The 25,903-nt window shown below is 42.9% G+C and overlaps 3 protein-coding genes across 15 annotated transcripts; 1 reads left to right on the top strand and 2 right to left on the bottom strand.

Annotated features, from left to right (window-relative positions):
- Positions 1-64: 64 nt before the first annotated feature.
- trmo (tRNA methyltransferase O) lies at positions 65-2,531 on the bottom strand. The gene is made up of 6 exons (XM_061273963.1): positions 2,361-2,531; positions 1,766-1,902; positions 1,525-1,699; positions 1,159-1,316; positions 571-1,047; positions 65-479 (listed from the first exon to the last, which is right to left on the bottom strand). Exons 1-6 carry the CDS (start codon positions 2,456-2,458, stop codon positions 244-246), a joined length of 1,281 nt encoding a protein of 426 aa, XP_061129947.1. The 5' UTR covers positions 2,459-2,531; the 3' UTR covers positions 65-243.
- Positions 2,532-2,899: 368 nt separating this feature from the next.
- coro2aa (coronin 2Aa) lies at positions 2,900-25,650 on the bottom strand. 10 transcript variants are annotated; one of them, XM_061274506.1, is made up of 19 exons: positions 19,951-20,146; positions 16,748-16,948; positions 16,560-16,676; positions 15,847-15,996; positions 15,522-15,701; positions 15,201-15,317; positions 14,421-14,525; positions 14,214-14,310; positions 13,825-13,937; positions 13,673-13,763; positions 13,402-13,604; positions 12,288-13,212; positions 11,035-11,129; positions 8,748-10,455; positions 6,288-6,408; positions 5,235-5,301; positions 5,055-5,141; positions 4,474-4,564; positions 2,900-4,153 (listed from the first exon to the last, which is right to left on the bottom strand). In XM_061274506.1, the coding sequence occupies exons 2-12, from the start codon at positions 16,946-16,948 to the stop codon at positions 13,078-13,080; spliced, it is 1,509 nt and encodes a 502-aa protein (XP_061130490.1). In that variant the 5' UTR covers positions 19,951-20,146; the 3' UTR covers positions 2,900-4,153; positions 4,474-4,564; positions 5,055-5,141; positions 5,235-5,301; positions 6,288-6,408; positions 8,748-10,455; positions 11,035-11,129; positions 12,288-13,077. The 10 variants fall into 10 exon arrangements, with proteins under 10 accessions (XP_061130490.1, XP_061130488.1, XP_061130494.1 ...); XM_061274504.1 differs by having other exon boundaries at positions 5,055-5,124; XM_061274510.1 differs by lacking the exon at positions 19,951-20,146 and adding an exon at positions 25,491-25,650 and having other exon boundaries at positions 5,055-5,301.
- Positions 7,255-12,063, top strand: anp32b (acidic (leucine-rich) nuclear phosphoprotein 32 family, member B). 4 transcript variants are annotated; one of them, XM_061274518.1, is made up of 7 exons: positions 7,255-7,390; positions 9,826-9,975; positions 10,053-10,175; positions 10,241-10,427; positions 10,543-10,646; positions 10,733-10,799; positions 11,342-12,063. In XM_061274518.1, the coding sequence occupies exons 1-7, from the start codon at positions 7,337-7,339 to the stop codon at positions 11,422-11,424; spliced, it is 768 nt and encodes a 255-aa protein (XP_061130502.1). In that variant the 5' UTR covers positions 7,255-7,336; the 3' UTR covers positions 11,425-12,063. The 4 variants fall into 4 exon arrangements, with proteins under 4 accessions (XP_061130502.1, XP_061130499.1, XP_061130501.1 ...); XM_061274515.1 differs by having other exon boundaries at positions 10,543-10,664; XM_061274517.1 differs by having other exon boundaries at positions 10,540-10,646.
- Positions 25,651-25,903: the final 253 nt, after the last annotated feature.

Raw genomic sequence — 25,903 nt, 5'->3', positions numbered from 1 at the left:
TTTAAATACGCATAAGTAATTTAGCTTTTCTTTCGTGCCATTCTGAATAAATAATATATTATAATAATGTTAAAGAACAGTTTAGAACTTTTATTTAACTGCAATTGGCTGACGCTGAGCCAGCTGACATGGGTTCCAGCACACGAAACAGTACCAGACTTTCTTCCATAACTTCTCCTATATACAAAGTTTTTTTTTCTTGTACAGTCAAGAATGCAAAATGGCAGCCATAAGTAGATCATTCTACATGGAGCCAACGGGGCCCTGAACAGGTTGAACCCGCAGCACCTCTGCGAAGCCTGGTCCAAACCAGCAGGTTATGTCAGCAGTGTCCAGGGTGAAGAAAAAAAGCTTGTCTTTGCATCGAGTTCTCCTGTAGACCGACCTCGGGTCTGCAGACAGCACGCCTCTGATGGCGGCGGTAGCCTCGTCTGAACTACGCAGAAACTTGAACCTCGGACGATCGCTATCGGAGGGATCTGGAAAGCGTGAAAAGTTTGTATTAGAACTGATCCATCAAGTTTAAACCACACTTTAGTGACTACTGATTTGGTGAACAGGACTGAATACCTGATTGGATGGAGGGGAGGAATTCTGCCAACTCTCTCTGTGCGTGAGGAGTGAAGCGCACCTCCAGGCTGGTGACTGGCGGCTCCCTGATCCAGCCAGCGATGGTGCTGGAAGCCTCCTCTGCATCACACGGCCGCTGGTCCTGCTCAGTCCCCCGATGATCTACAGAGTTGCGCTTGCAGTCATAATTTACCTGAGTGAGGTCCCGATTGCTCAAGTAGGCCTTCGCTTCTTCTAGCATAGTGAAAGGGTCCTCAAGATTTGGACTATCGTCAAATTGACCGTCTTCGATTTCCTTCAACAGTGCTTCTATTGGTTCATGAGGCGAGACAGGGGCGGGATCTGTGTTGGACTGGCAAGGTTCCAAGTCTATGGTCTTCCTACTGCAAGGGGAGTCGTAGTCAGGGATGTAGGGTTTAATATCCAGCACAGGGGTGCCTGCAATCATGTCAATGTCTGATAGAAGAATTGTATCACCTAGAAAGGAAGCAGAAGAAGTATGAACGCAGAAATCGGATTACATATGATCTGATTCATCGACTGTGTGGAGGGGGTGCAAAATATGTCGCCTTTACGGTTGAGACGCACCAACAGTTTTGTCCAGCTTTGCAAGAGTCAGGCCCAAAGCGTTTGGCCGGTGTGGACTGCGAGTCGAGTACAAGCCGACCCTCTCGCCGTTCAGCCTGGGGGGTTTCACTTTGGCTTTGTGACTCAAGTGGCCGTTTTTGTGGAAGAGAAAAATAACCCTGCCGTGAAAAGAAGAAAATATTATGAAACGTTTGGATTGGTTTAAGAAAGTAAAAGGCAGTTTGGGGAACTTTTCTAGGGAAGTAAAAGTATAGAAAACCACAATCCACTATTTTAGACACATTTTTACACATACACGTTTTGTAAAGTTGTGATGCAGAAATGTGAGTTGGATCTTAAAAAAAACACACCAGCAAATTAACCTACCAGATATGAGAAAATTGTTCTAGCCCGAGCAGGGCATGTTCAGGGTTATTGAAGACACTATGCTGCAGTCGCAGTTCCGCCCTCGAGGAGCCACAGACGGTGGGCTGCCTGGGCGTCCCATTTTTCTCAGAGAAACAGGAATGAATGTAACCAATTGGCAAGGTTTGAATTTTTCCTGCACAGACAATTGTTGGTTTGCAACAGTGAAAACAGTCTACTGGACATCTGCTGCCATTGTTACCATGCTCTAAATCTGTCTGGGGTGAAGTAGATGGAGGTTGCTTTTTCTTCAAGTCCCCGACACCAACCTTGGACACAGCAGACTCAATAGAAAGCAAATGTTTGCGATGAGCTCTGTTTGCAGACTCCAGCATCTGCCTGTTGGTGAAGGCTCAATTATGAGAAAATGTGTTCCTTTGTTTACATTATAAGTTTCGTTCCTACAGTGGCAATCTAACTCAAATTTGTAGTTGATACATGCATTATAAGGACTATCACCAACTTATGCTAATGCAGTAGTAAAGTCGTAATTACAGTAAATACTTATATTTAAAATATTCTAGTGCATCCAAATTTTGATTTGCATTTGATGGTTGGTTAGTAGCCAATTATCGATTAATTTCGACATCTCTTGTAAATTAGCACAATATATTCTTGTGCCTTGTTGATAATTTCCAAATACTCTATGTTAGACAGTTGTAAACCTTTAAAAAATAATTAAAAAATACAATGTCATGCCAACCAATGAATCGGAGACATTGTTTACACAGACTTTGAAATCGTACTAAAATGCAGTTTACGAATTTTAATAACGTTTCACTTTCGAAGCAGCCTACCGAAGATTCTTGATTTCTTTTCGCATCACAGACACTTGCTGTTTCAATTTATCTACATGTTCGACGCAGCAATCACATACAGGAGCCATTTTCGACATTTAAATGTACAAAAATATCACTGTGCTGAGTCGATAGCCAAAAGCTAACAGCTAACGTGCATTTGCTCTTGAGTTTATAATGGCAACTCAAAACCAATCATGGGACGTTAGTGCCATCTATTGGTCAGACTGGAACTGCAGTTTAAGGGTGTGTCGACGTCCACGAATGAAGTCGAGTATTGTTTAAAAGGCCTACATTTTATAATGTATATATACATTAAATATATGTATATTTGCATCATTTGTCAAAGGCAAGTCTGAAATTTAACGTTTTAATATTGTTTTCACTTTTATGAAAATGAGCCTTTTTAAAAATGGTTTAGTCTATAAGGGCTTGAATCTGATCAATTTTGCATATTCATTCTGATAAATGCGAGGGTTGCAGATCGGCCTCAACACATTTATTTTTTGCCAAGATAACAATGAATGGAAAGAACTGCAGACCTGCGCAATATATTTTATTGGGTGAAATAGTTTTTACAGAGCTAACAAAAGAATTCCTCATTTACAATGCTTGAGACGCATAACATTTTTCTAAAAATAATACTTGACAATGACAAGAAACACATTGTTTGTATTAGAGGGAATGATTAGTTTGTTATTTGTTCTGGCACAACAGCCGCCACCACATTCTGGACCAAAATAATACTGAAGTAAATAACAAGACAATAAAACAAGACTGCGCCTCTTGTTATGAGTCAGTGTCGGAAAAGTAGTTAAAGGGAATCAGAACCAATTTCCTGGGAGGCAGTCTTGGGGCAGCAAAGACAAGGTCGGAATTGTGAATATCTTATTTTATTCTGCCTCATAATTTAACAGCTTTTGGCTCACATCTGGAAAGCAAAACAGGCAATTGAGGGAAACTATCTTTAGCTGTATTCTCATCCACAAATTCAATCACCTTCATCAGCTTTTTTGTCCTGAGTTGGTGGTACATAATTTTCCAGCTGGTCCGGGCCCAGGTCCTCAATAAGGACCAGGTCAAGGTTCTCCTTGCCTTGTGATTCTGTGGACAGGTTCTCCACCCGTTGAGGGGCACAAGTTGGAGCTTCAACTACCTCTGCAACTGTGGCTTGAGATGGAGTGGGAATAAGACCATCTGAAGCTGGAACAAGATCTGGAGTTGAATATTGAACTGGTGCTTCGGCAGAAGCTAGAGGAACTGTGGTGAGAGATGCAACGAGATCTGGATCGAGAGAAGAAGACTGAGCCGAAGCTGTAGACAGATCCTGGACAGGAGTGAGAGGAACTGAATCTGAAGCTAAAGCCTGATCTGGAGCGGTGGACCGATCTGGAAGAACAGCGCTGGGAGGTTGAGCAATATCTGTAGATGACGTTTGAGCTGAAACGGTGGCCGGATCTTGGTCCAGATCTGGAAGAACTGCAGTGGGAAAGACATCTGGAGGAGCTGTGATGGGTGGTGGGACAAGATCTGGAGGTGAAACGACCGCTACGTTTGGAAGTGGAGTAAGGACGGGGTTGGGCGACCACGTCGAGACGGTTTCCAGACTGCCGCTGGCCACAGTGGGTAGAGAGTCCGATCCTAACGCTGGTTGTGGAAGAACCAAAACAGCAGGACCTTGGGAATCCCCAACCTGGGAGCTTTCTGCCGTGCAATCCGTCTTCCTGGGCCTCCCCCTCCTCTTTGTGCTTCTCCTCTGGTCATACTTCCGTCTTTTCCCCGGGCTCTCCAATCTGAAAGACCCCCGCAATTGGGATTAGTCTCAACAATGGCGGATGTTGCTCTTTTGATGCCTTTGAAAAAGCCAATGGTGCAAAGTCCATGACCTGGATGTGAGCATCAATAGAGACGACCAGACGGGAGCAACCTTTGGGAGTCGCTCTTGCCCCACATTGAGTATAAACAGAGCTGTGATAATCTCAAGGCGTGATAATGTCACGGTGGAAACCACACCCTTTGTAAACCGTCTCGAGCTTTACAGATTTTATTGATCCAACAACCATCCAATACTCAATTGTTTGACTAGATTATGTTTATTTTTCTACAAATTTACCCCGAAACCCACTGGTAAGTTTCCTTCTGCTCCGCTTCGGCTCTTTTCCTCTTGAGAAGTTCTCTATCTCGCAATCGCCGACGGATTCCACCTTTCAAAAACACAGAAAAGGGATCGACTTTCATCCAAAAGGCATTTTCATGAAAGATCAATAACTGTCTCTGTTGGTTGCTTTGGTTCTTTTGAAATAAAGGTGAACAGCCTTCAATAACCAAGAAGAAGTCTGGGTGGCTACTTCTGTTCTTTTTTTTTTTAAATGGAGGTCAAATTTCTTCAGCAACCAAGCAAAAAAAAAACTCCAAGAGGACATCTGAACTTGCTCTTGATTGTTGAAGACGCTTCAACTTTAATCTAGAAGTAGTGAAGAAGCTTTTTAGGTTAAACATCTTCACCAACAAAGAAGAAATCCAAGAAAATTTAGTTTTTTTGGTAGTTGGTCTCTTTTTCTTATCTGCACACAACTTTTGTGTTCAATAATCAAGAAGACTTGGATTGGCTAACTAAGACACAAAAACAATGCAAACAAGTCTTCATTAAAGTTGCTCTTGAATCTCAAATAAAAAGCAAGTTTGAAACCATACCTTGGTCTTCTTCATTCTGGATTTTATATTCAATTTCTTGCTGCAACGTCTCCTCCATGGTGAGTCTTTGCTATGAATGAACGGCAGCTTGTTCAAAGGCGGCCGATCCAAAAAAAAAAAAAAAGAGGGGTGTTGTTTTCAACTCCCGCCCAAATATGAAATTATCTAGTTAACCATTACCGTTGAGCTGCGAGAGCTGGTCTTATCATGTTCGTAAAGCCGGCGAAGTTGGCACGCTTTCACCGAGCTAAATTAGCGGCGCCGTAAGAAACAATATCACATCAGGGAAAAAAAAGTCAGTGAGCAGTTAAACAACATGAAATATGAGTTGTCACGAAGGACAGCAGTAACCTTTGACCGACGTTGGATAATGATTGCTGAATTAGCCAATATCAAACGAGTGAGGGTGGAAATTGTCCAAGGTCCAAAAAGTCTTGAATAGCTTTACATGTCAGGAATCCGTAGCTACTATTTTTTTATTTTCATCTCATTGCAAACAGAAATTTTCTCAACACTTATCTCTCACTAAGGGAGAGCAGCTCAACAGGGGTGTGTTCTCAATCTTCTCACAGCACACTGAGCCCCAGAAGTGTGTGTTTGTGCAGGTGTGTGTGTCTAAAGGGGAGGCAGTCCAGCAGGGTAAATAACACTTAACTAAGCCAATAGTTCCAGAAGCTACTGTATGTTAGAGGAAGAGGATTTTTGTTTGTTTGTTAAGAATCTGTCTTTTGTAGGCAGCGCGTAAAAATAGTTTCACACACTGAAATTTATCTCAGTGATTTATTTTCCCTCTAGGCCCCAATTGCACGCATTGGTCCGAATTTGTGTGTGGCAAGGGAATTTTGCATAGATATAATCAGAATATTATCAGATCAAATCATCTTCCCTCCACTGTGGAAGAAATAAGAATGTTGGGAACATTCGGAGTACTGTTGTTATTTTTGTCAGTTTGGTTTTTAAAATATAGATGGTTAGAAAATATGCTAAATATAACAAAAATCTTCCTCAATTGGCAACCATGTACTAGTGTCCAAAAATGTGGACAAAATAAAAGCACATCTTTCAAAGTAAAATACATTGTGAGTGTAGGAAGGTTGGATGTGGCCCACGGACATTCTTTTGCGAGAATGTTATTTCATACTCTAGACGTGTTTATAGCTCATAAAGAAAAAAAAAATACCCACAGTTTTCATTTCCAATATATCAGGTTTGAGTACCAGAGAGGAAACCTACATATACTTGCGTTGATACTGCCAAGATGCTTTGAGACGATTCAGCAAGTGAGCAGACTTTCTTAAATGGTATGCCCACGTTTCTTAAAGTCCATGAATGATGGCTGTATGGACGCCATGTGCTGCAAAAAAAAAAAAAAGTTGCACAATGCAGCCTATGTTGAGGAATCACACAACAGTGCCATCTTCTGGTATATTCTTTAAAATACGTGAATTGCAACGTTAATGTATACATTTTTGTATATATTATGATACCGAATGTCAGAAAAGTGGAATTATGGGAATAATTGAAATTTGTGGAATGCAGAAAATGTGTAGCGTGGTTGCTCCGAATGAGCTGAATCTTTTGAAATGAGAAATTAATTCAAATGAATTTGGAAAAAAAAAATTACTCCATCCATTTGAATGCTCATCAGCATTCAAACAAGAGTAATAAAGAATTTGGATGTTGAATCAAATGCATGCTCTGAAGTCTCACATATCTTGTAGACATTTGGGGAATTTTAAGGAGATGATAATTCATGCAAACTAAAAAAAAATGACTTATTAAAATAAGAAGTGGCAGCAAGTTTAAACCAATAGGTTGTTTATTGATCAAATCACAATAATTACAGTATTAATCAAAGCAACATTGACTATTATTTAAAAGTAACGTACAGGAAGTTTTTTTTTTTTAAACGGTATTAACTAAAGCATTTTTTTTCTTTTAATTAACTTGATATCTTGTTTAAACTTAAATGGAGAAACACAGCACAGCTCTGTTTGGAAAGCTTTGCCGTTTCCCCTTTAGGAGGCGCTGGGCTGGGCGTTTCTGGTGGCAGGTGGCGCTGTTGAGCAGTATATTTTGTTTCAGTCCGGTTTCCCTCCATGGTTTCTCCTCTCCGACTAACTTAGCGTCGGCTCAGTTCATTATACACGGCTACCCCCCACCCCCCCCATATTCTCCCTCCGCCGTTAGGGCATCTCTCTCTACGTTTTGGACTGAAGGACCCTCTTAAGGAAAAAGAAAAAAGCCCCGGCGAGAAAAAAGTTTCACCTCCGGCGGGCACCATGTTGATGGAAAACAGGATCCACTTGGAGCTCAGAAACAAGACACCATCTGAAGTGAGTCGTGCTTTTTTTTTGAGAAGCAAAGCCCTTTAGTTTTCTACGGAGCTAGCCGCGTTAGCTTAGCTTGCTACTTTTTCTTCCCTCAAATTCGCTTCCGAGTACGGTTAACGTAATGGACACCGCGCGGTTCTCTTGTCGACCGAAGCGGAGCCTATCGCCAAGAGACGAAGGGGGAACGCGGCGTTCGCTTGCTACTTTGAGACGGCAATTCCTCAGCTCGCTTCGGCGTTATTGCGGCGCTTTAACCGTTTCGCAGCCGCCACCCCCCTCGTGTGTTCGGCAGCCCAGATCCAAAAGCCACCCCGGCCCCGACCCGACCACGATCTTCCATTCTGGGGACATTTTGGGGGAAATACAGTGCCCCACGCTTGCTGCATTTCGGTGCCCTCGCGGTGGGGCTTTCTACCGACTTGGGTAGCCATGTTTGCTGCTACTTAGCATGGTGTTTAACCGCTGAATGGGGGCGTTCGTTTTAACAAAAAATACATTAAATAGTACCAGTTTAGGACCTGATCATGCGAATTGAGCGAAGGTGCTCGAAACGGTCTTCATTTTCCCCCAATATTTAAAAAACAGCCGTTTCCGCTCGGGAGTCACGTCATTATAACTAGGTTAGCGCTAATAGTCACACACGGTTATGAAAAACAAAAAAGAAAAAACCCCGACACATTCCCTCTCATAAAGCAGTCCACAAAATGTACACTTTTAACTCGTTTTATTTTAGCTTGATTCGTATAGAATGTTCAGATCGAGTGTATTTCCGTTATGTAGCGTGTGGAGATGTTAAGTTGAAAAGGGAGTGTGGCAAAACTCGCGAATAAGTCACCGCGCACTCCAAAATAATGACTTAATAACGGGATTCCAGTTATTATAAAGGTGTAATATGGTCACGTTGTTATTTGGTGGCGAACCGCTCGTGTGGCTCATTTTAAAAGGCAGCCTCCCAACTTGCAGTCTTCCCGCCATATTAGCCCATCCGCCATAGTGGTGGCAGCCCTACAAAAAAGCATGGCGTCATTAAATCCCCGATACAATCAAACACGCATCCCGATGAGTGTAAACGCCGCCGTTGTCAATTTCGACATGATATTTTCGGGATATTACGCTGTAGCCCGATGCCTTTAATAACCGAAAAGTCGAGTTTTCCTTCGGATTGACACGAGTTCCGACACCTAGTGGCGGGCGCCATGCGTGGGCAGACAAAAACTCGACGCCCGCTGTTTGTCATCGGGACTGAAAAACGACGGCCAAATGTGTTTTATAAAAAGGCAACTGTGATAAAACGTCGGCTGCCACAATGTCCATTTAACAGCGCGTGTTACTTGAGAAAAACAGGCTCGGAGAGGCATACTGTTTCTCCGTAGGTCGCCATGTTGCCATTCTGTCGTCTTTGAAGGTCTGGAAGAAAGAAACAGTCTCCATCTTTGATTTTTTTGAGGGGGACTAAATTTCCCTTCGCAGTGTTTTCCCCTTCGCCACACATTTACCACAAAACACCATCAAAGCAAAAACACGGGCGCCGTTCGTTCGACGACGAGGAATATTCCGTTTTCTCCGCCGAGCGCGAACAAAACGTGAAAAGTGTGCACTAAAAAAAGGGTGTATTCGCAATCCTGCCCGTAGCTGCGGCGTGGGCTAATGGCGGCCGCGCACACTTCAAGTCTACTGCACGGCGGCAATGGGGTGCTAGCTGCTAGCATGTAGCTTAGCTGACTTTAAAAAAAAAAAAAAAAACAATCATTGCATTTGTCACAGGCTATGCGAACACGTAAGCAGGGTTTCGCATGGCCGGGCCGACAATTACACGTGTCGACGGTGAACGTAACTAGTGATGGAAATGTGTTTTCTAAACGATGATAGCCTCAAATTTTGTGTTTTATCCGGAGAAATCGCAACTTTTGGGCTTGTAAATACACTTGATGACCAGCGCGAGCAGTGTTAAGTTTTTAATTGGAAAGAACTACCTCCGGCTTCACACTTGCACCTTTCTATCTAAGGATTTAGAACAAACCACATTGCTTTTCGTTCATAGTATTTTTAGGGTTATTGATGGTGACTCGGTTTGATTGTCTTGTGAAATATATAGGGCATTAAGTTACATTTAGTAGCTTACATATACTAGTTATAAAATACATGAAGTGTAAAGTTACTATTTAGGCATTTCACAACAATGATCAAGTCCATAAAATCTCATAAAGATTCAACTTTTCTACAGACAAGAACACGACTCACTAGTTTTTCAGAAAGTATACGACTCCTGAGTCCCAAAAATTCTAAAAGTGTATCAAGTTCCTAACATTTCAAAGGGCACATAACTTCTCCTTACATTTTTAGTATGTTTCATCAACATGGGCCTTCATAAAAGAGTATATAACTTCTTAATTTCTATTTGTTGAAAAATAAGAGCCGTATTGTTTTCCACACTTAAGGTACGAGAACTCGTCCTCGACAACTGCAAAACGGCCGACGGAAATACCGAAGGCCTCACGGATGAGTTTGTCAACCTGGTTTTCCTCAGTTTGATAGATGTCGGCTTATCATCAATCTCCAACATACCCAGACTAGAAAAGCTCAAAAAGGTAAGGCGGCCGGTCGGGGTTACTCACTTGCCGTATGTTGAGAGACATTGTAGTAAGCACCATCTGTTCTCTTTCAGCTGGAGTTGAGCGACAACAAAATCAGCGGCGGCCTGGAGGTCTTAGCACAGAAACTCCCCAACCTTACACATCTAAGTCTGAGCGGCAACAAATTGAAAGAACTCAGCACGTTGGAACCACTGGTATGTCCAAAGCTCTCTCTCGCGCTCTCTCCTTTTTTGCCAACATGGTTTTGTGCAACTCGCAGAAAAAGCTGAAACACCTGAAAAGTTTGGACCTGTTCAACTGCGACGTGACCTCCATTTGCGACTACAAGGACAGCGTGTTCAAACTGCTGCCCCAGCTCATCTACCTGGACGGCTATGACTGCGAGGACAAGGAGGCCTCAGACTCCGATGTCGAGGTGGACGGCGTGGACGACGACGATGACGAAGGTAGGTGGCAAGCGGCCGAGGCTGGAGTCTGCAATCAAATTTTTCATAGTGTTTGGAGACAGTTCTCGATTGCAGCGCCTTAACACAATAAGCGCTATCTTTTGTCCCCCAGAAGGAGAGGACGAGGAGGATGAGGACGGAGAGGACGATGACTTAGATGAGGAAGACGAGGACGAAGACGACGAGGAAGAGGTCGAGGGAGAAGAGGATGATGATGAGGTCAGCTGTGAAGACGAGGTAAAGACAAAAATGAACATGATGATCCCAGGTTTCATGCAAACCTCAAAAAATGTTTCCCTTGCTAGGAGGAGGACTACGGTCTGGACGGGGAAGTAGATGATGAAGAGGACGATGAGGATGAAGACGATGAAGGTATACAATGGGGAAAATGTATGAGAATAAAGTTAATATCACAGGGATGTCAAAAAGATATCCAGGGAAAATGTCAGAGTAATGTCAACATAAAATACTTCAAGAATAATTTTGTAATAGGACAAAAAAAGGAGCAATGGTTTTGAAAGTCTTCCCAAAAGTCAATTTGTAATATTGAGGACCTAGTGAAAATCTTGTAATGTCGCATAGTTGCCACAAGATGTCGCCGTCTTACCTGGTTCACTCTTGGTGACGTTGCTTTTTTTTGCTGAAAGCTCTGGCGGTTGGTCGCCAAGTCGTACTCAAGTTCCTTTAATCATCGTCATCACTCTGTTCATTCCGTGATGACAGTGTGTGGGGGAAAAAAACAAAACAATTGAGTGCTGAGGTCCGTTATACCCTCCAAGGTGATTCAACGGAATTAAAAAAAAAGTCAAAATTAAATGAAACCATTAACCAAACTAATTTATAACCTTAATGAGGCAACAGTATATATAGCCTTAATCTTTTTTTTTTTCTTTCTCTCCCCCTCCTCATTTCAGATACAGCAACCGGCAAAGGTGAGAAGAGAAAGCGGGAAGCCGAGGAAGAAGATGAGGACGAGGACGACGAAGAGGACGACTAGAAAGCAAGAGGAGCACATTTAGCCACCCACCCACCTGACCTCCTCCGACTCGCAATCCTCTACTCCACCACTTCCCGTAACCCCAGCTCCGAGCTCCTTTTTTGGGCCAAGACTATATTGGATGGGTGGGTAGTGTGGAGCAACCGCCACCAACAACCCTCCTCCAATCCCTACCAAACAACTTTTTTTTACCGACCTACCACCCCGTTCCTCGCCTCCATGGAAGCGAAAGCCACCCGACCCCACCTTAACCCCCCCCCCCCCCCCTTCAAACAATCCCGGGATTCTCAGGCAGCCTGCCACTCAGCATTCCACAATTTCACTGTCAATCCCACAACATTTATCCCGTGTGAGAACTTTGGGACTGGTCTAGTCTTTGGGTCTGTGCTTTTAATATTTTGTTGACTGAAAAAAAAATTTTTTTTGGGGTTTATTATTTTCTTTTTCTTTTTGTGTTGTTTCCTTTCGCTTCCCTCAACCACCACCCCAATAAAATTATTGCTATAGCAGCTGTGCAGCCAGTGAGCCATGCCAGTTTTGTTTTTTAGCGTGGCCACCTGTTGCACAAGTCATGGTTGTAGCGACATTTTTACTTTCTGTATGGCAAAAAAAACTTTGTAAATAAAAAATTTAACATTTGCTGATGGTGTCCTAATTGTGACAGTTTATATCGAAACGTTCGATTCGCCTCTCACTTTTTGATTCACACGATTTGTATCATGCTAAATCACATTTTCCACACTTAATAGGCACATATTTGAACTATGTGATCTATTTTGTGTGAAACGTTATTTTGGAGGCTATTTTTCTGACCCGGACGTTAGACGTCTAGTTTGCTAAAACTCCACCTCCGCTGTACTCACATGTTCGTCGGTAGACTCAAGATGTGTTCAATCATCACTCACAAAGTTGGACATCTGAAAACTCGACAAAAAAAATAATCATTAAATGCACCAGACAACATTGACATCAGATGAGCCTGCCAGTTTATTCCTGGCAAAATGTTTTTGTTTTTTTATAAAAGTGAACAAGAGGTGTTCATTGGAGGCTTTTTTTAATAAAATGCCAACTTTTTTTCACAGTGACTCAACCACAGTAAAGAACTGCACCAGCTTTAGATGTCATACACAACAAACATGTCAAGCCCGAGCTTCCATTCATTTGGCGCTGCACTTCCCAATTAAAACAAACCAATGCTGGATGAAAGATGAGGACGAAAGCGTGCTTTTGGTCTTGGCCTCTACAAAAGCTGCCATCAAGAGTGGATGAAAAGATTCAAATCATTGCAAAAGAAAGAAAAAAAAAAGGAAGCACATTATCAGTTTTATCTAGTTTTTTCTTTTCAGTGTACTTTTTTGAACATTGACGCCAACAAACAGAATGGGCTCACATACAATTACGGATTTGTTTTTTTCTCCTTTTTAAAGCAGACAGCATGTTTGTTTTTCTTTCCGCTTATAAAAAGCGTTTTAAAAAAAAAAGCTAAAAAATTGCATAGCTGCGATATAAAATAAAAGTGTGCAAGTTTTTAAAAGCGTGTGGGTAAGAATCACTGAGTGTATTTACATCAACAATATGTGCACCTTATATGTGACTACAGGAAGCGCGTGCTTGTCTAAAAAAAAAAAAAAAAAGAAAAAGAAGGGAACTGTGTTAAAGTGAGTTCTGCTGAGAGTTTTTCAAATTGTTGATCTCTAGCTCCAGCTGCTTGATGTGCACGTCCCTCTGTTGGAGAAGCTCCACCAGTCGGCGGATTTCGTCCTGCTGCTTGTGGAATTTCACGCGAAGCTGCGGACAACATCGACAGAGTCACATTCCGTCGGTAGGCCTTAATTTGCATAAATACGTATAGAAAACATTTATGTTCACTAAAGCTAAAATATCAACATGACAAGTTAACCTGATCTACTTCCCAGATCCTCAACTGTCAAACCTGTCAATCCAAGCCCACACTCGTGTGACATCATCATTCACTACCTCATTTTCCGTTTTGGGTGGCGAGCAGAGCAGGAAGTCTTGTCCGTTAGTCACCACCCTCCTGCCGTCTCCAGCCACGCCGTTGTTGGCCGTCTTGCCGCCGCCCGGCTGTTCCCTAATGTACGCTCTACCGTGAGCCTTATCGGTCTCGCCGTTGGATTCGTCCACCGGACGGCCGGGCTTTAGCGACATCAGCACTGGGCCTACGCACCAGGCGATAGGAAAATGGAGACGTTTGCGGATTTCAGGAAGAAGCAGAAATATCGCTGACCTCTGTCGATGCCGCTCAGCCACTCGTCGGCGGTCAAGGCGGGCTTGTTGCCCGCCGTCATTGGATAGATGTCCTCCTGGTACGACTCGGACTGTAAACGTTGACAAAATATGATGACGCTTGAAGATGAGTCGGCGAGGGCTTCCTCTTACCCTGCGAGGGACGATCATGGACAGCGGCTCGATGAGAGTCTTGATGGTCACCAGTTTGTAGAAGCGAAAAACTTCGCACATGCTCACGTCCAGGCCTCTCTTTGGCATCACACCTGAGAACAGCGAAGGAAATAACTTCACTCTTATTAAAATCTTGCAAATAATTCGTCATCATCCATCACAGAGAAAAATTCTGACGATTACAACTCAAAGAAAAAAAAAAATGGTTCTCAAGAAAAAAAGGAGGTCATGTTCTGGGCTGAACGGCTTTTTCAGCTGCTTTGACTATCCAAAGCCTGCCGGCTATTTGCACATTAGATTTGCTTGCAGGTGCTTGAGCGTCAACAGACAGACAAAAAAAGTTTGTTGTACATTGGTACGTTCCTTACCCATCCCTTTCTGAGGTAAATTGGAGCGGTACTCCGTCAGGTAGTGGATGTACGGCTTTTCCGAGCTGATCTCATAGTACCTGATGTTCCCGTCCCCCTGGAAGAAACACCAGCGCCTCGTCGTTAAATCGGGTTTTCCAAATTAGTTTTTGTGATACATAGAGATAAAAACTATCCTGTAGAGAGCGTTCAAGGATGCTCGCTCACCTTCCCGGCCAGGTACAGCATGTGTGTGTCCGGGTCGTAGAACGGAAAGAGGAAACCTGACGAACCATCTAGATTTTCCTCGACCAAAGGCACTGACAGGTCACCCTGAAAAAAAAAAGAAAATAATTTCCAGGTACATCTCATGGCCGTAAGAATTAAGTCAATATAAACAAACTAAACTGGAGCAACACCGCGATAAAATACATAAAAGTCAGGAGCTACTCGTCCTTCAATTTGTCCACTAGGTGGCAGTAGTTGTACACTACTTCACCTTCTTGTCTATCTGTGGCGACATTATGCATTACATCGAGTTTTCCGATTATCATTGCCAACTCCGCACTTGCAAACAAAACGCACCCTTGGAGTTTTCCACTTGGACATAAAGCTGGATTATTATTTGTATTTTTGTTGCCGTCGCACTGGGGCAAAAGTGACAGCGAGGCAAAATGAGGTCAGAGGAATATAATCTGGAGTCCACACGTGACAGATGTTCTCAATATTACAAATGCTCATAAGTGTTTCTCCTGCATAGAGTCAATATCACACCTTCAGGCAGACCGTGTCACAGTAAAATGAAGTCAATAACACAAAGAGGTCGGATAAAATTGCAAAATTTTCCATTGAGAGATGATCATGGATTATAATCATGATCATTTTCTTTTGAAAATAATATTAAGGTAAATGAAAGCTTTAGAATCAATTTGAATAAAAACAAAGTAAAATGGTAAAATAAAGTGGACTCAGTACAAAACATTTTCTTCATCAGTTTGAAGAACTTACCAGGTCCCAAAGTGCAATCTGTCTGTCGTTCCACCTGGACGTGCCTGAGGTGAGCAGCTTGTTGACGTTGTCCAGAATCAGCACCTTGCTGGCCTTGTGAGTCTTGCAGTTGGTTTCCTGCCAAACCGGAACGCCACAAAGGATTCAGACACAAGCGAGTCAAAATCTCTGTCCGCCCCAAAAAATAAAAAATAGTGGTGTCTTCGCCAAGGTTACAATATTTAATGCAAACTAAAGAACTAATAGGATGAGGTAGGATTCTTCTAAAACTCAAAGTACGGTGGCCCAGAAGGTTTAAGAAAACCGTCTTGCCAAGATTACCTGGAGCAGGGTCCCCGACCGCGGCTCCAGGAGCCGGACTTTCTTGTCCTTGCAGGTTGTGGCCAAGAGGGTGGCATCGGTGTTGAAGGACATGGAGAGCACAACGTCCGTGTGGAGGCTGATGGTCCGCACAGGATTCTTGATCACCTGCTCCGGACAGTCCAGATTCCAGATCATCACCTGGAGCCGAGAGGACAGGACACATCAATCAAAGGTAAAACTGGCTTGGTTTGTCTTTTTTTGGGCTTTCAAGTTTTTTTGGGCTACATTGTGATATGTTCCCGTGCTTGTTTGGAGTATTTGGCGCGGAGAGTAGCGCGTTTACCTTGTAGTCGTACGCCGTGCTGAAGAGGATGTTGTTGGCGCTGGGGTGCCACTCGATGAGGCTCACCCGACGGCTGTGGCCCTGGAGCTCCTTCCAGGCCACCGTCATGTTCTTGAGCAGGCCGTGAGGAGGGATCTCCCATACCTTCACCTGGAGATGCACATTCATTCATTCACAAGTCACCCGTTCAACACCACAATAAAGACTATTATTCTGCATATAGAATATTATGCTATTACCATTTAGGTCTTTTTTTTTTTTCTGAATATTTTTTTTTTCTAAGAATTAGAATTTTTTTTATAAATACGTAAGGGGAAAAAACGAATCCACTCGGAAATCATTTGCTGACGTTTCCACAAATGGGATTATATATATACACTGAATTTAAAAAGTCTACACACCCCTGTTCAAATGCAAGGTTTTTGTCCAATAAAAAAGACCAAATCAAATAAAGTCCAGCTTTTCTAATAGGCTCTTTTTTTTTTTTTTCGGCAAAAAACAGAAACTATTTTTATGCCGGAATATAATTAGAACTGCATTTGGAAGTCAACCAGTGAAGTGCAATCATCATTTCCAAGGAGGTAAAGCTCGATGATGTGTTCCTGAGGAATGTGTGGGATGACTCCTGGTTTAAGCCTTTTTGTGAGGCACCAAAAAAAAGATCTTGCTTCTCCCTCCCTGTTATTCACGAGAATGAGAGCCCGTTTGCTAACCGTGGCATCCTCAGAGCAGGAGGCGATGCAGTAGTCGTCGAAGGGATTCCATTTGACGTCTAATACTTTGCCCCTGTGGCCCGACACTCGCGGGTGGTGAGGGTCCACTTTACCTGTCTGAGCAGAAAGTAGAACGTTGTAGAAAGAAAAAAAAAATACTCCATTATTTTACTTGTATAAACACTGACATGATGGACAGAGAGGACCAGGAAGGCCCCGCCCCCCGCACACTCAGTGATGACGGCGAGGAAGCGAGGGTTGACGGCACAGAAGTTGTTGTCCTGCACGCTGCACGTGATGGGCACGCCATCGTAGCAGCTCTCTTTGGGTGCCGGCTTGCCGTACACATGTCGGAACTTGGAGCTGCGGTACTGAGGACGCCATGACATCTAAAAATAAAAAGAGAAGGGAGTTTTATTCATACGATCTGCAGACAAAGAAAAAAATTGCGCAACTTTAAGCAATTCCACTTTTTTGAAGCCGATTAAGATTCCCTTGAATAAATTTTTCATTTTTCTACCGATTCAATCGACCAAGCAAGGATGACGAGACATTTCTCAGAACAGAAGCACAGTATATACTTTTTGGAGTGACCTATCTGTCTCTCCAGATAGTCGATGCATATGTCATTATGCCGCAAGATAAGCGAGTCTGGTCCTCTGGGACCAAGGCTAGCTAGCCAGAATGTCTGCTTGGCTACTTACCCTGCCTGCCTGCTGGCTTGTATGTACGCTCATTACTTATAAATAAAGGGCGGAGAAGCTTGACGGACATTGACGTTGAGACTGAGCAGCTGCTTGACCGGGAGAAATCTGCCAAAACATACGACTGTCTCAAAAAAAAAAAACAGAATAGAGCAGTAAGACGACAAGTCCAAAAGGTAAAGAAGAAGGCTCAAATTAAGAGAGGTACAAAAAGTAAGAATGAGAAAAGTGACACAGCACGTGTCAGTTTACGCTCTTCTCTATCTCCTTCCGCCCTCGGGCCGCCATTGAGAAGCTGGAATGTCTTCCCATCAATGCTGAGGAAATTCGTTAAGCCTTCCGGGTAAAAAGCCATCCTGGCCGTTAAAAGCTACTGAAATGTTTTTATTCAGATCCGTTCTTGAACGCCACTATTAGCATATTGTGGAGGTAAGAAGAGACAGCATGATTCGGAAATGGCCAAGGGTCAATCTCCACTCCTTGTTGGACGGCGTCACCAAAGCGTGCCCTGACAGAGGCTTGTTTACACTACGTGCGATAATCCCTGGCAGCGTTTGGGTCGATCAGCGAGCAGCCAAGGCGGCGAGCTGCCAAGTTAGACGGCCAAGACGTTTCTTGGCACGTCCTGCTGGCATGGCATGAATCGGTCCTCGCAACACTTGCAAGAGCTGCATTGTGTTGAATGACATACTGGAAAATAAAGAGAGGAGGTGTTGCGAACGGTTTCTCGGGAGTGGACGAAGAGTCAGCAGATCATCGGGGTAATTAGTCGACCTGGCAGTTTTTTTTCCCGCTTGTGTAATGCGGAGCTTGATTTTATGGTGTTACTCTGTATTAATTGCAAAATTCTTCAGTGATATTTGCATTTTTTTTTTTTAAACCTCTTTTCCATTCTAACGTTTAGTAGAGCGCCAAACCAAGATGGCGTCTTCAAAAAGCAGGTTGTAATGAGGCAACAGAAGCCGGCATCTTACAGTCTCAGCGGTGGGCGGGCAGCCCGTCTGAGATTTAGATGACGAAAAACGCCAAGGTGGTTATTTTTACACGCGGCCCCTCGCTGATCAGAAAAACTAAAAATAACCCTTGATGTATTCATTTATGCCAGTACGTTTTGACCACGTCTGGCTCACAGAGCGAAGACGAAAATTGGTATACAGCACATCTGTGTCTATGTATTGCAGTCTATAGAGCATTTAAAGCAAGTCATAATGAGTGAGTGCACAAGCGGCCGCTCCTCTCTTGGCCAAACAATCGCGGGGAGTTCAAAGTTTACATGGCACTGTGACACTAAGCACGCTAACCCACATCAATAAATGAAATCCAATTGTGGGCCATCACTCGCAATCAAAACAACGGTGACCTCCTGCAGATTTAAATCCCGAAAGGCAACTTCGTCCTTTTGACCTTACGAGGGAGTCTTGACCTATCGTAAGAGCTAATCTAGCTAATCTAACGAAGCCTTCAAAGTAGTACGAGTTGATTAAATCACATTAATCTTGGTCGAATTTGCCTTTTTATAGAAATTTCCAGAAATTTGCACTTGTCAGAAGGCAAATGAATAACCGGTGGCGTCCGTCTTTATCTCTATCAGATAAGTCGTTTTTTTCAAACGGATGGCGAAGAGAACACATTGAGAGATGTAATGATTAACACGTACGAGACTGAATTCGGAGGGCGTGATTGGTAGACTGTGGTTTTATCATCGCGGCTGTCTGGAACGGATTACTCAACTGCCGATTGGTGAGTGGTTATTAAAATACGTAGAGTGAAAAAAAAAAGGAATGAAATTGCTGTTTGGATTTGAAGTTGGAAATGTGTAGTTTTAGGAACGTGGGAATTTTTGGAACCGGTTAAAAAAATACTCGTGTTCTGAATTTGGAATGGAGAATTGCGGGAGACGTTTTTTTTGGGTATGTCTGAGGTTTCAAGCTGTTTAATGCCACTCCCAGTTGAAGTTTACTGTCAAATTAAACATAAAAAAAGAGAATTACATGCTGTGTCCTCGATGTAAAATAACCACAGAACGTGCCTGACAGCTAAATTCCAACGTACAATGGAAAACACATTTATATCAATTGTGTTGCTTTTAAAACCTTTTATACTGTTTAATTCTTTATTCTGCATTCTATTTAATTATTTTATTTTTAATTCGATTTTTGTTTTCCGAATTAAAGTTGTGCTAACTGCTAGTCCACGACGCTGCCCCAATTAAAAAAGTCAACCAAATATAATATTTCAAAATTCAAGGCATCAAATCACGTTTGACTTGCATTCGGGAGGTGGGAGGGTTAGCAGCTGAGATTTCGAACCCAGAACTTAAGACCTGCGAGGCAGACATGCAGACCACGGGATTCAAAATTCCATAAAATGGCCCGGTCCAAGCCACGGACCGCAGATGATGTCATTGTCATGCTTGCGGTGCCAACTTCTGGAGGAGGCAATGACAACGTGTGCCTGGGGCGATCCATTTTGAGGACTACACAACCCAAGTTGGCACCACACAATTGCGTTTGATCTTGTCCAAGCTCGCCGAGAGTTTTACTCCAGGGAGAGAAAAAAAAAAAGTGCAGCTGTGGACTCAGTAGCCAGCAGAGTGAAAAGATCAATAAGCCGACGCCAAATTCCACAGAGTGACCTGTCGCATCAGGACATGAAAGCACTCGCTCGGGGAGAAGAACGAGACTCACCCTGACCGGAGGAGGGGGGGAACCTCAATGGGAAGGGGTCCTTGAGGGACGTTCTGTTATGACTCCGGGGCCAAGCGGATCGGCACGGGTGAGAAGAAACATTGACTTTATCTCCAGTACGTCCACCGCCGACGCTGCATTTACACACACTCGACGTGAAGGTAAATGCGTGTGTGAACAAGCACAGGGAAGATGAGTGTGTACACTCCCTTTGAGCGAGCGAGGCGGGGGAGAGAGAGCGAGAGAGAGAAAGAGAAACAGACAGAGAGGCCGATTATGTCGCAATATACGTATGCTAGGTACACACGAGACCAAAAGTCGAAGTGTTACGGCGTAAAATTACAAGGATGAATTTTACGGGAATAAAGTTGTCGGATTACGGGGATGAAAAATCGTAATTTCAAGGAGTCTATTTGTCTCCCAACTGTACTACAATTAGGACGAGTGTGTCCCTCGACGGTGTCTTTGCAAAGGGAGACTCGCCTGTCCACAAGGCAAAGGTTACGCAAGAGGCCATTCGATCAGAGAGCTGAGAACGCGAACCGATTGGCCCGTACGAGGACAGCGTACTGATGAAGTGGCGTTCACACGGTCAAACAAGGGAGGAGCCGATAGGCTGATCAATAACTTGCATTAAACTGAACGGCGTAGCTCAAGTAGAACCCAGAATATGGATTACTTATCAATTATTGGAAATTCTGCAACCCATAATGCTTTGCAGGGAGCAAAGTCCTATGGTCACTGCTGATAAACACTTGGCGGCACCTAAAAATAACTCGCCATTTGTAAGAGCAGAATGTTAAGACAATAAAGTCATATTTCTGGAATAATACAGTAACAATGTTATCAGAGTTAAGTTGTAATATGTCCCTCGGAAAAATTTTTTTTTAAGAAACTGTGGGAGTTTTTTTATTGATAAAACCACCCCCGCTTTAGAATGCAATTGGTAGAGTCCCATCCATTGAAATATTTTGCTTTTTTTCGTGAAATATATTTTCGCTTGAGTCAGCTGGAACGTAGAGTACACCGAAGGCAACGGGCAGGTGTTTGCCAGTCAAAATACAGTCAGACGGCTAATCACAAGCGACAACGCCGGGCAGTTGGAAGGTCACCATCAAAAGGCTCGCGTTTCGTGTTCTCACACAATTTAGCTAGCTAACTAGCGCTTGTGTTTTTTCACAGAAGCTAGCTGGCAATTAGCTTAACTGGCTCTTGTGTTAAGTCCAGCTATTAGTGCTGTTGATGTTTTGATCACAGAGCATCTCTTAGGACTTGCTAGCTCTTGCCCTGTCCTTATAGTCTTATTAGCCACCACTCACGCTCGCAAGCACTTAGCAACTTAGCACTCAGGCAAATAAAAGGAAACGCAGTTTGGAATAACCTCCACTAACAAAAAGCGAAAAACAAAATCAGAGCAACATTGTGCTCAAAGTTGAACACTTTCCGCAGATGTACTGTACGAACACAGCAGTCCAAGTTGATCGCCGAGGAATTGCAGCCTTAAAATAAAAGGCTCCGTTTCATCATTTTGACGGCCAAAGTACAGCATGTCAGCGTGATCTCACCACTCGCCCGCCCCCACGCCGCTTACGTATGGCTCGGCGTGCCCGTGCAACGCGGGCCATTCCAATGGCGCCCACGAATACCTTAACACATACTGCGCATGATGTCACCGCTAAGCTAATCCGTTAGCAGTTAGAAAACAGCCAACAAACAGCTCCACTGGATCCACATCACAGGAAACTAGCGGATACGCTTCAGCTGGTTTCATCCACGAGTGAAGTCAGGCATTTTTTGATGACTACATGCGTGAAGAATGGAACAGGCGGGTTGTTGATAGCTTTTGCTTTTTCGAGATGCCTACCGTTTTTTTCCATGTATAATGCGCCCCCATGTATAATACGCACCCTAAAAATGGCATGTTGATGCTGGGAAAAAGCCTGTACCCATGTATAATACGCACCCAAATTTTGACTCCCACTTAAGTCCGTAAACGTAAAATTATTTCAGAAAAAAGACCATCTTGGGGAACAACCGGATGTTATTCTGATGGTCAGTATCACTGCGCATGCGCTAACAAACTCGATAGCGAAGAAATGTTTCGGATTTGCGTAGGGTACATTGTGACAGCAAGCGAGCAGGTGATCGAGCAAGCGTCTGATACGAGAGCATTGTGTTCGTATGGAGCGTGTTTGAAGTGAACAGCAGAGAAGAAAGCGCATCTGTAATGGCGGCCTCCGTATCATGTCCGGATTTAAAAGAAAAAAAATAATATTTTTTTTGTACCCATGTATAATGCGCACCCCAGATTTTAGGACAATAAATTAGTTAAATTTTGCGCATTATACACGGAAAAAAACGGTATTTCAAATCAAAAGGGGTGAAGGGGGAGATATGAACAGGAAGTAACGCAGTATTACTAACCCTAAGCCATTCACACTCGCATTCAAAATCACGGACAATTTAGAGCCTTGAAAATTTCCCCAAACTGCAAAAGTGTGAGGCAGACGTGCTAACCACTTGTTCGCTCCAAGCATCCTCGGATTCACATGGCCTGCTATAGCGACTGTTGTCAAGGTGAGTTTCACTTTCTGCAGCTCAAAGGCGGGCGGGCGGTTAGGGGGATTATCTTGACACTGCAATGAGCCTTGCTGGTAAACAACACACAGGCCGCTAATCAGATCTCCTCCATCAGCTAAACACATTAATGTCTTGCGATACGCCATCCACAGGAAGCACCGGCTAGCAGCTGTGCTAATAGCACTTGGACATAGATCTATAGCGTGTATTCTGTACAGGATGGGGGAAATTAGTATTACATTTACAGTATTACATATACTATTTTTTTTTTTTATTTTTTTTTTTTAAATGGCACAAAGAAGTAAATAAGAAATAAAGGAAATATTTAGATTTTTTTACATTTCAGGATAACATCTATACCGTGTTAAAAATATTTTTAAATGTCACAAATAAGTAAATAAGAAATAAAGCAAATGTTAAGAGTTTGTTTACATTTAAAATAAATGGTTTATTATAAACTTATTTTTGCAAACTTTTGCATCAAATCGTTAGCTAGCATCCACGAGGCACTCACTACTTTTCTCCTCATGAATAATAAATCACACTCCGATGACCCATCTGGTGTTAAACAGCAGGAAAAGTTTAAATAAATAATAATAAGGACAAAAGAGTTAAAAGCTCATTATATATTGGCCTAATAATGAAACATTTATTTGCTATTTTATTTTCCGAGATCAGGTTTATATTTTCATAAAAAGTTATTTTTAAAAACTATTGATTTTTGGTGATTGTTTTAACAATGTTTTTGCCTCTGTTGCATCAAAACACGATTAATCATGCAATGCTCGGAGGGGAAAAAAGTGGCATGAAAAGGACACAACAAACTTCGTCCACCATTTTGATGCTCAACATGCCAAGACTTTATCTGATTATGGTCCTCTTTTCCACCCAAACCCCAGCGCGCGACATGGAACTAATCCACACACAAACACGCACATTTTATTTTACTTTTTAATTTGATGTAATCCCTCGGCTCTGTGGGCCACGTGGGAGTAGCGTCAGATAATCCGCACTGCCGCAGCTGTCAGATCGAGAACGAGCAGCGCTGACCATAACGGTTTGATAACGTGGGATGTTTTTATAACATTTAATGACTGTATTTATTGCACACAATATATGCTAAACTGCAGCTTCAAAATCAGAAAAAAAAACAAAATGTATCATTTACAGTTCAAATGACAGTTTTGAGCGAGGGGCATCTGCAGCGCCGGTGGGTTTTTGTTACATAGCCAAAGATGTGAGTCATCACTTGGACAAAGTGTGGGAATGTCAGGTAAGTGTTAACAACGTGCCACATCACACGCCTCATGTATCAACTTTAACGAGTCCACATGGAAGCACCCACTATAATTTGGCTGCTCATTTCTCGCCTCGGAATTATAGATGAATTATTTCATTATCCGGTTGAGAGAGGTCCACAATTGCTTGGTCCTCGACCCCAAAACTGTAGCGGCTAGCAAGGTGGCATAACACCTTTGACTCATTTATTACCTGACATGTCTGCACCGGTCTTTAAAAAAAAAAAAAAAGTCCTGACTCAGGGATAATAAAACAGTGTTTGGCTAACGTGTTCAAACTGATGCCCGGATTTCACATAAAGGTTTGTCTGGCAAAATGGGCGCATCGGAGCAACAACGGTCTTTTCGATTATGTTTGGCCACTTTTGAAAGAAGATCCTGCAAAATAGCACCATCAAAGCTGGAATTTGATTATTTGTCATCTTTACGGGAAGTTTGATATAGGCAGCCATCTTGGTGGAATTTTCCAAGTATTCATTTTCTAAATATGAAGTAAGCGCCTCAAGCACTAAACTAAAATGGACATTTTTCAAAAACAAATCATAACACTCTAAAATTCAATTAAAACTGTACATACAACCAGGCTTACTGGATGCGGCATTAGCATCGGGTCATTACACGCTCACACCGCTTGCTCTTTTGTCTTTAAGTATGTTGACGTGGGCGCGAGACGACAACGCAAGGACGCACAATGGGGAGCAGACCCCGAGCATCTGCCCTACTGGGGGTCTCACTGAAAACAACACCACCCCTGCTGGGGAGGAAAGAATGAATGTCATGAACACGCCGTCAATACAAGCTCTGTGAGCAAAGCGGCCCTTCAAATGTAAACAAACAACTATTAGCATCAAATTGATCAGTGAATATTTTATAATGAATTGAATCGTGAATTGTGTCACATAACGTTCCGCTTATCCTCATGAGTAAATTAATATTGTTTGTAATGTTATTTATTAGGGGGGAACGTTCTTTCCCACATTCCAGTTTTTGCGAGGAATGAGTGTTTTTTGAAATATTTTTTAGGGTAATTTTTTTTTTTATCATTGCATGTCAATGATACGTAGATTTTGCACTATTCTTGGGCTGGCGTTGACTCTGTCCCTCACAAATATCGGGCTCCACTGTAGCTTTGTTCACGATCAAATGCTTTTAAACTACAGTACATGGCAAAAGGTACAATGATTATCAGTGCCTGCCCCCCTCAGGTGGCTGCCCGGCGCCCCCGCCGTTTACACGCCCCTGCTTCTCCTTCACTCAAGTGGGAAGGAAATTGTGTTAAATTCTCCGTAAATAACCACCGTGAATTAAAGAATTATCCCCAAGAATAATTTGACGAGTTTTATCAGTTAAGAGTTGTGGTGAAAATAAAACTTTAGACGTGAATGTGCCCCCCACCGATGTTTCGAAAACGCCCCTGCATAAAATATGATTTCAGTCAAGTCCGCTTTCAAACCAAAACAGAAAGGCTAAGTACCACCAGACGTGTCGTTTTTACTTTATTAAAGTCTTCATTCTGCTTGAAATGACTTATTTTAATATTTGTTCCATAAATAAAAGGGGCAGCACTTAAAGTTAGCAGGTGCACGTGTCACGGATGTTGTGAGCGAAAGTGCTTAGTAACACCGCCCAAGATGTCGTCGCCCACGGCGGCTAAGTACTCACCTTTGTGACGACGGTGGTGACGGACAGCGGTTGCCCCCTCCCGCGGAATGGCACCGTGGAAAGCGGATTCCCAGTTAGCCGAGAGCCGGTGTCGTCATGGTGCTCGGCTGTGCTCCACCCTGACGAGTCCGGGAGATTAAAGCTGCTCAAGGGGGAGGATGAAGAGGAAGAGCACGAAGAGGAGGGAGGGAGAGAGAGAAATGGAGGGAAGCACGGAGGATAAAGAGCTGGGCGAGGTCTCCCTTGGAATCTTTATTATTCACTATTCAAACGGCGATTTAGGGATTAAAAAAGTAGGTATATTTAAAAAAAGTCGTAAAACAAATACACTAAATGATGAAATTGAAATGTAATCCTCAAATAAAGCATATAAAATGAACACCAAACAAATAGGCTTGATAATTAATCTTAAA

The sequence above is a fragment of the Syngnathus typhle genome, linkage group LG3 (assembly GCF_033458585.1).
Source record: "Syngnathus typhle isolate RoL2023-S1 ecotype Sweden linkage group LG3, RoL_Styp_1.0, whole genome shotgun sequence".
Lineage (NCBI taxonomy): Eukaryota > Metazoa > Chordata > Actinopteri > Syngnathiformes > Syngnathidae > Syngnathus > Syngnathus typhle.
This window is presented reverse-complemented; position numbering and strand designations above follow the sequence as displayed.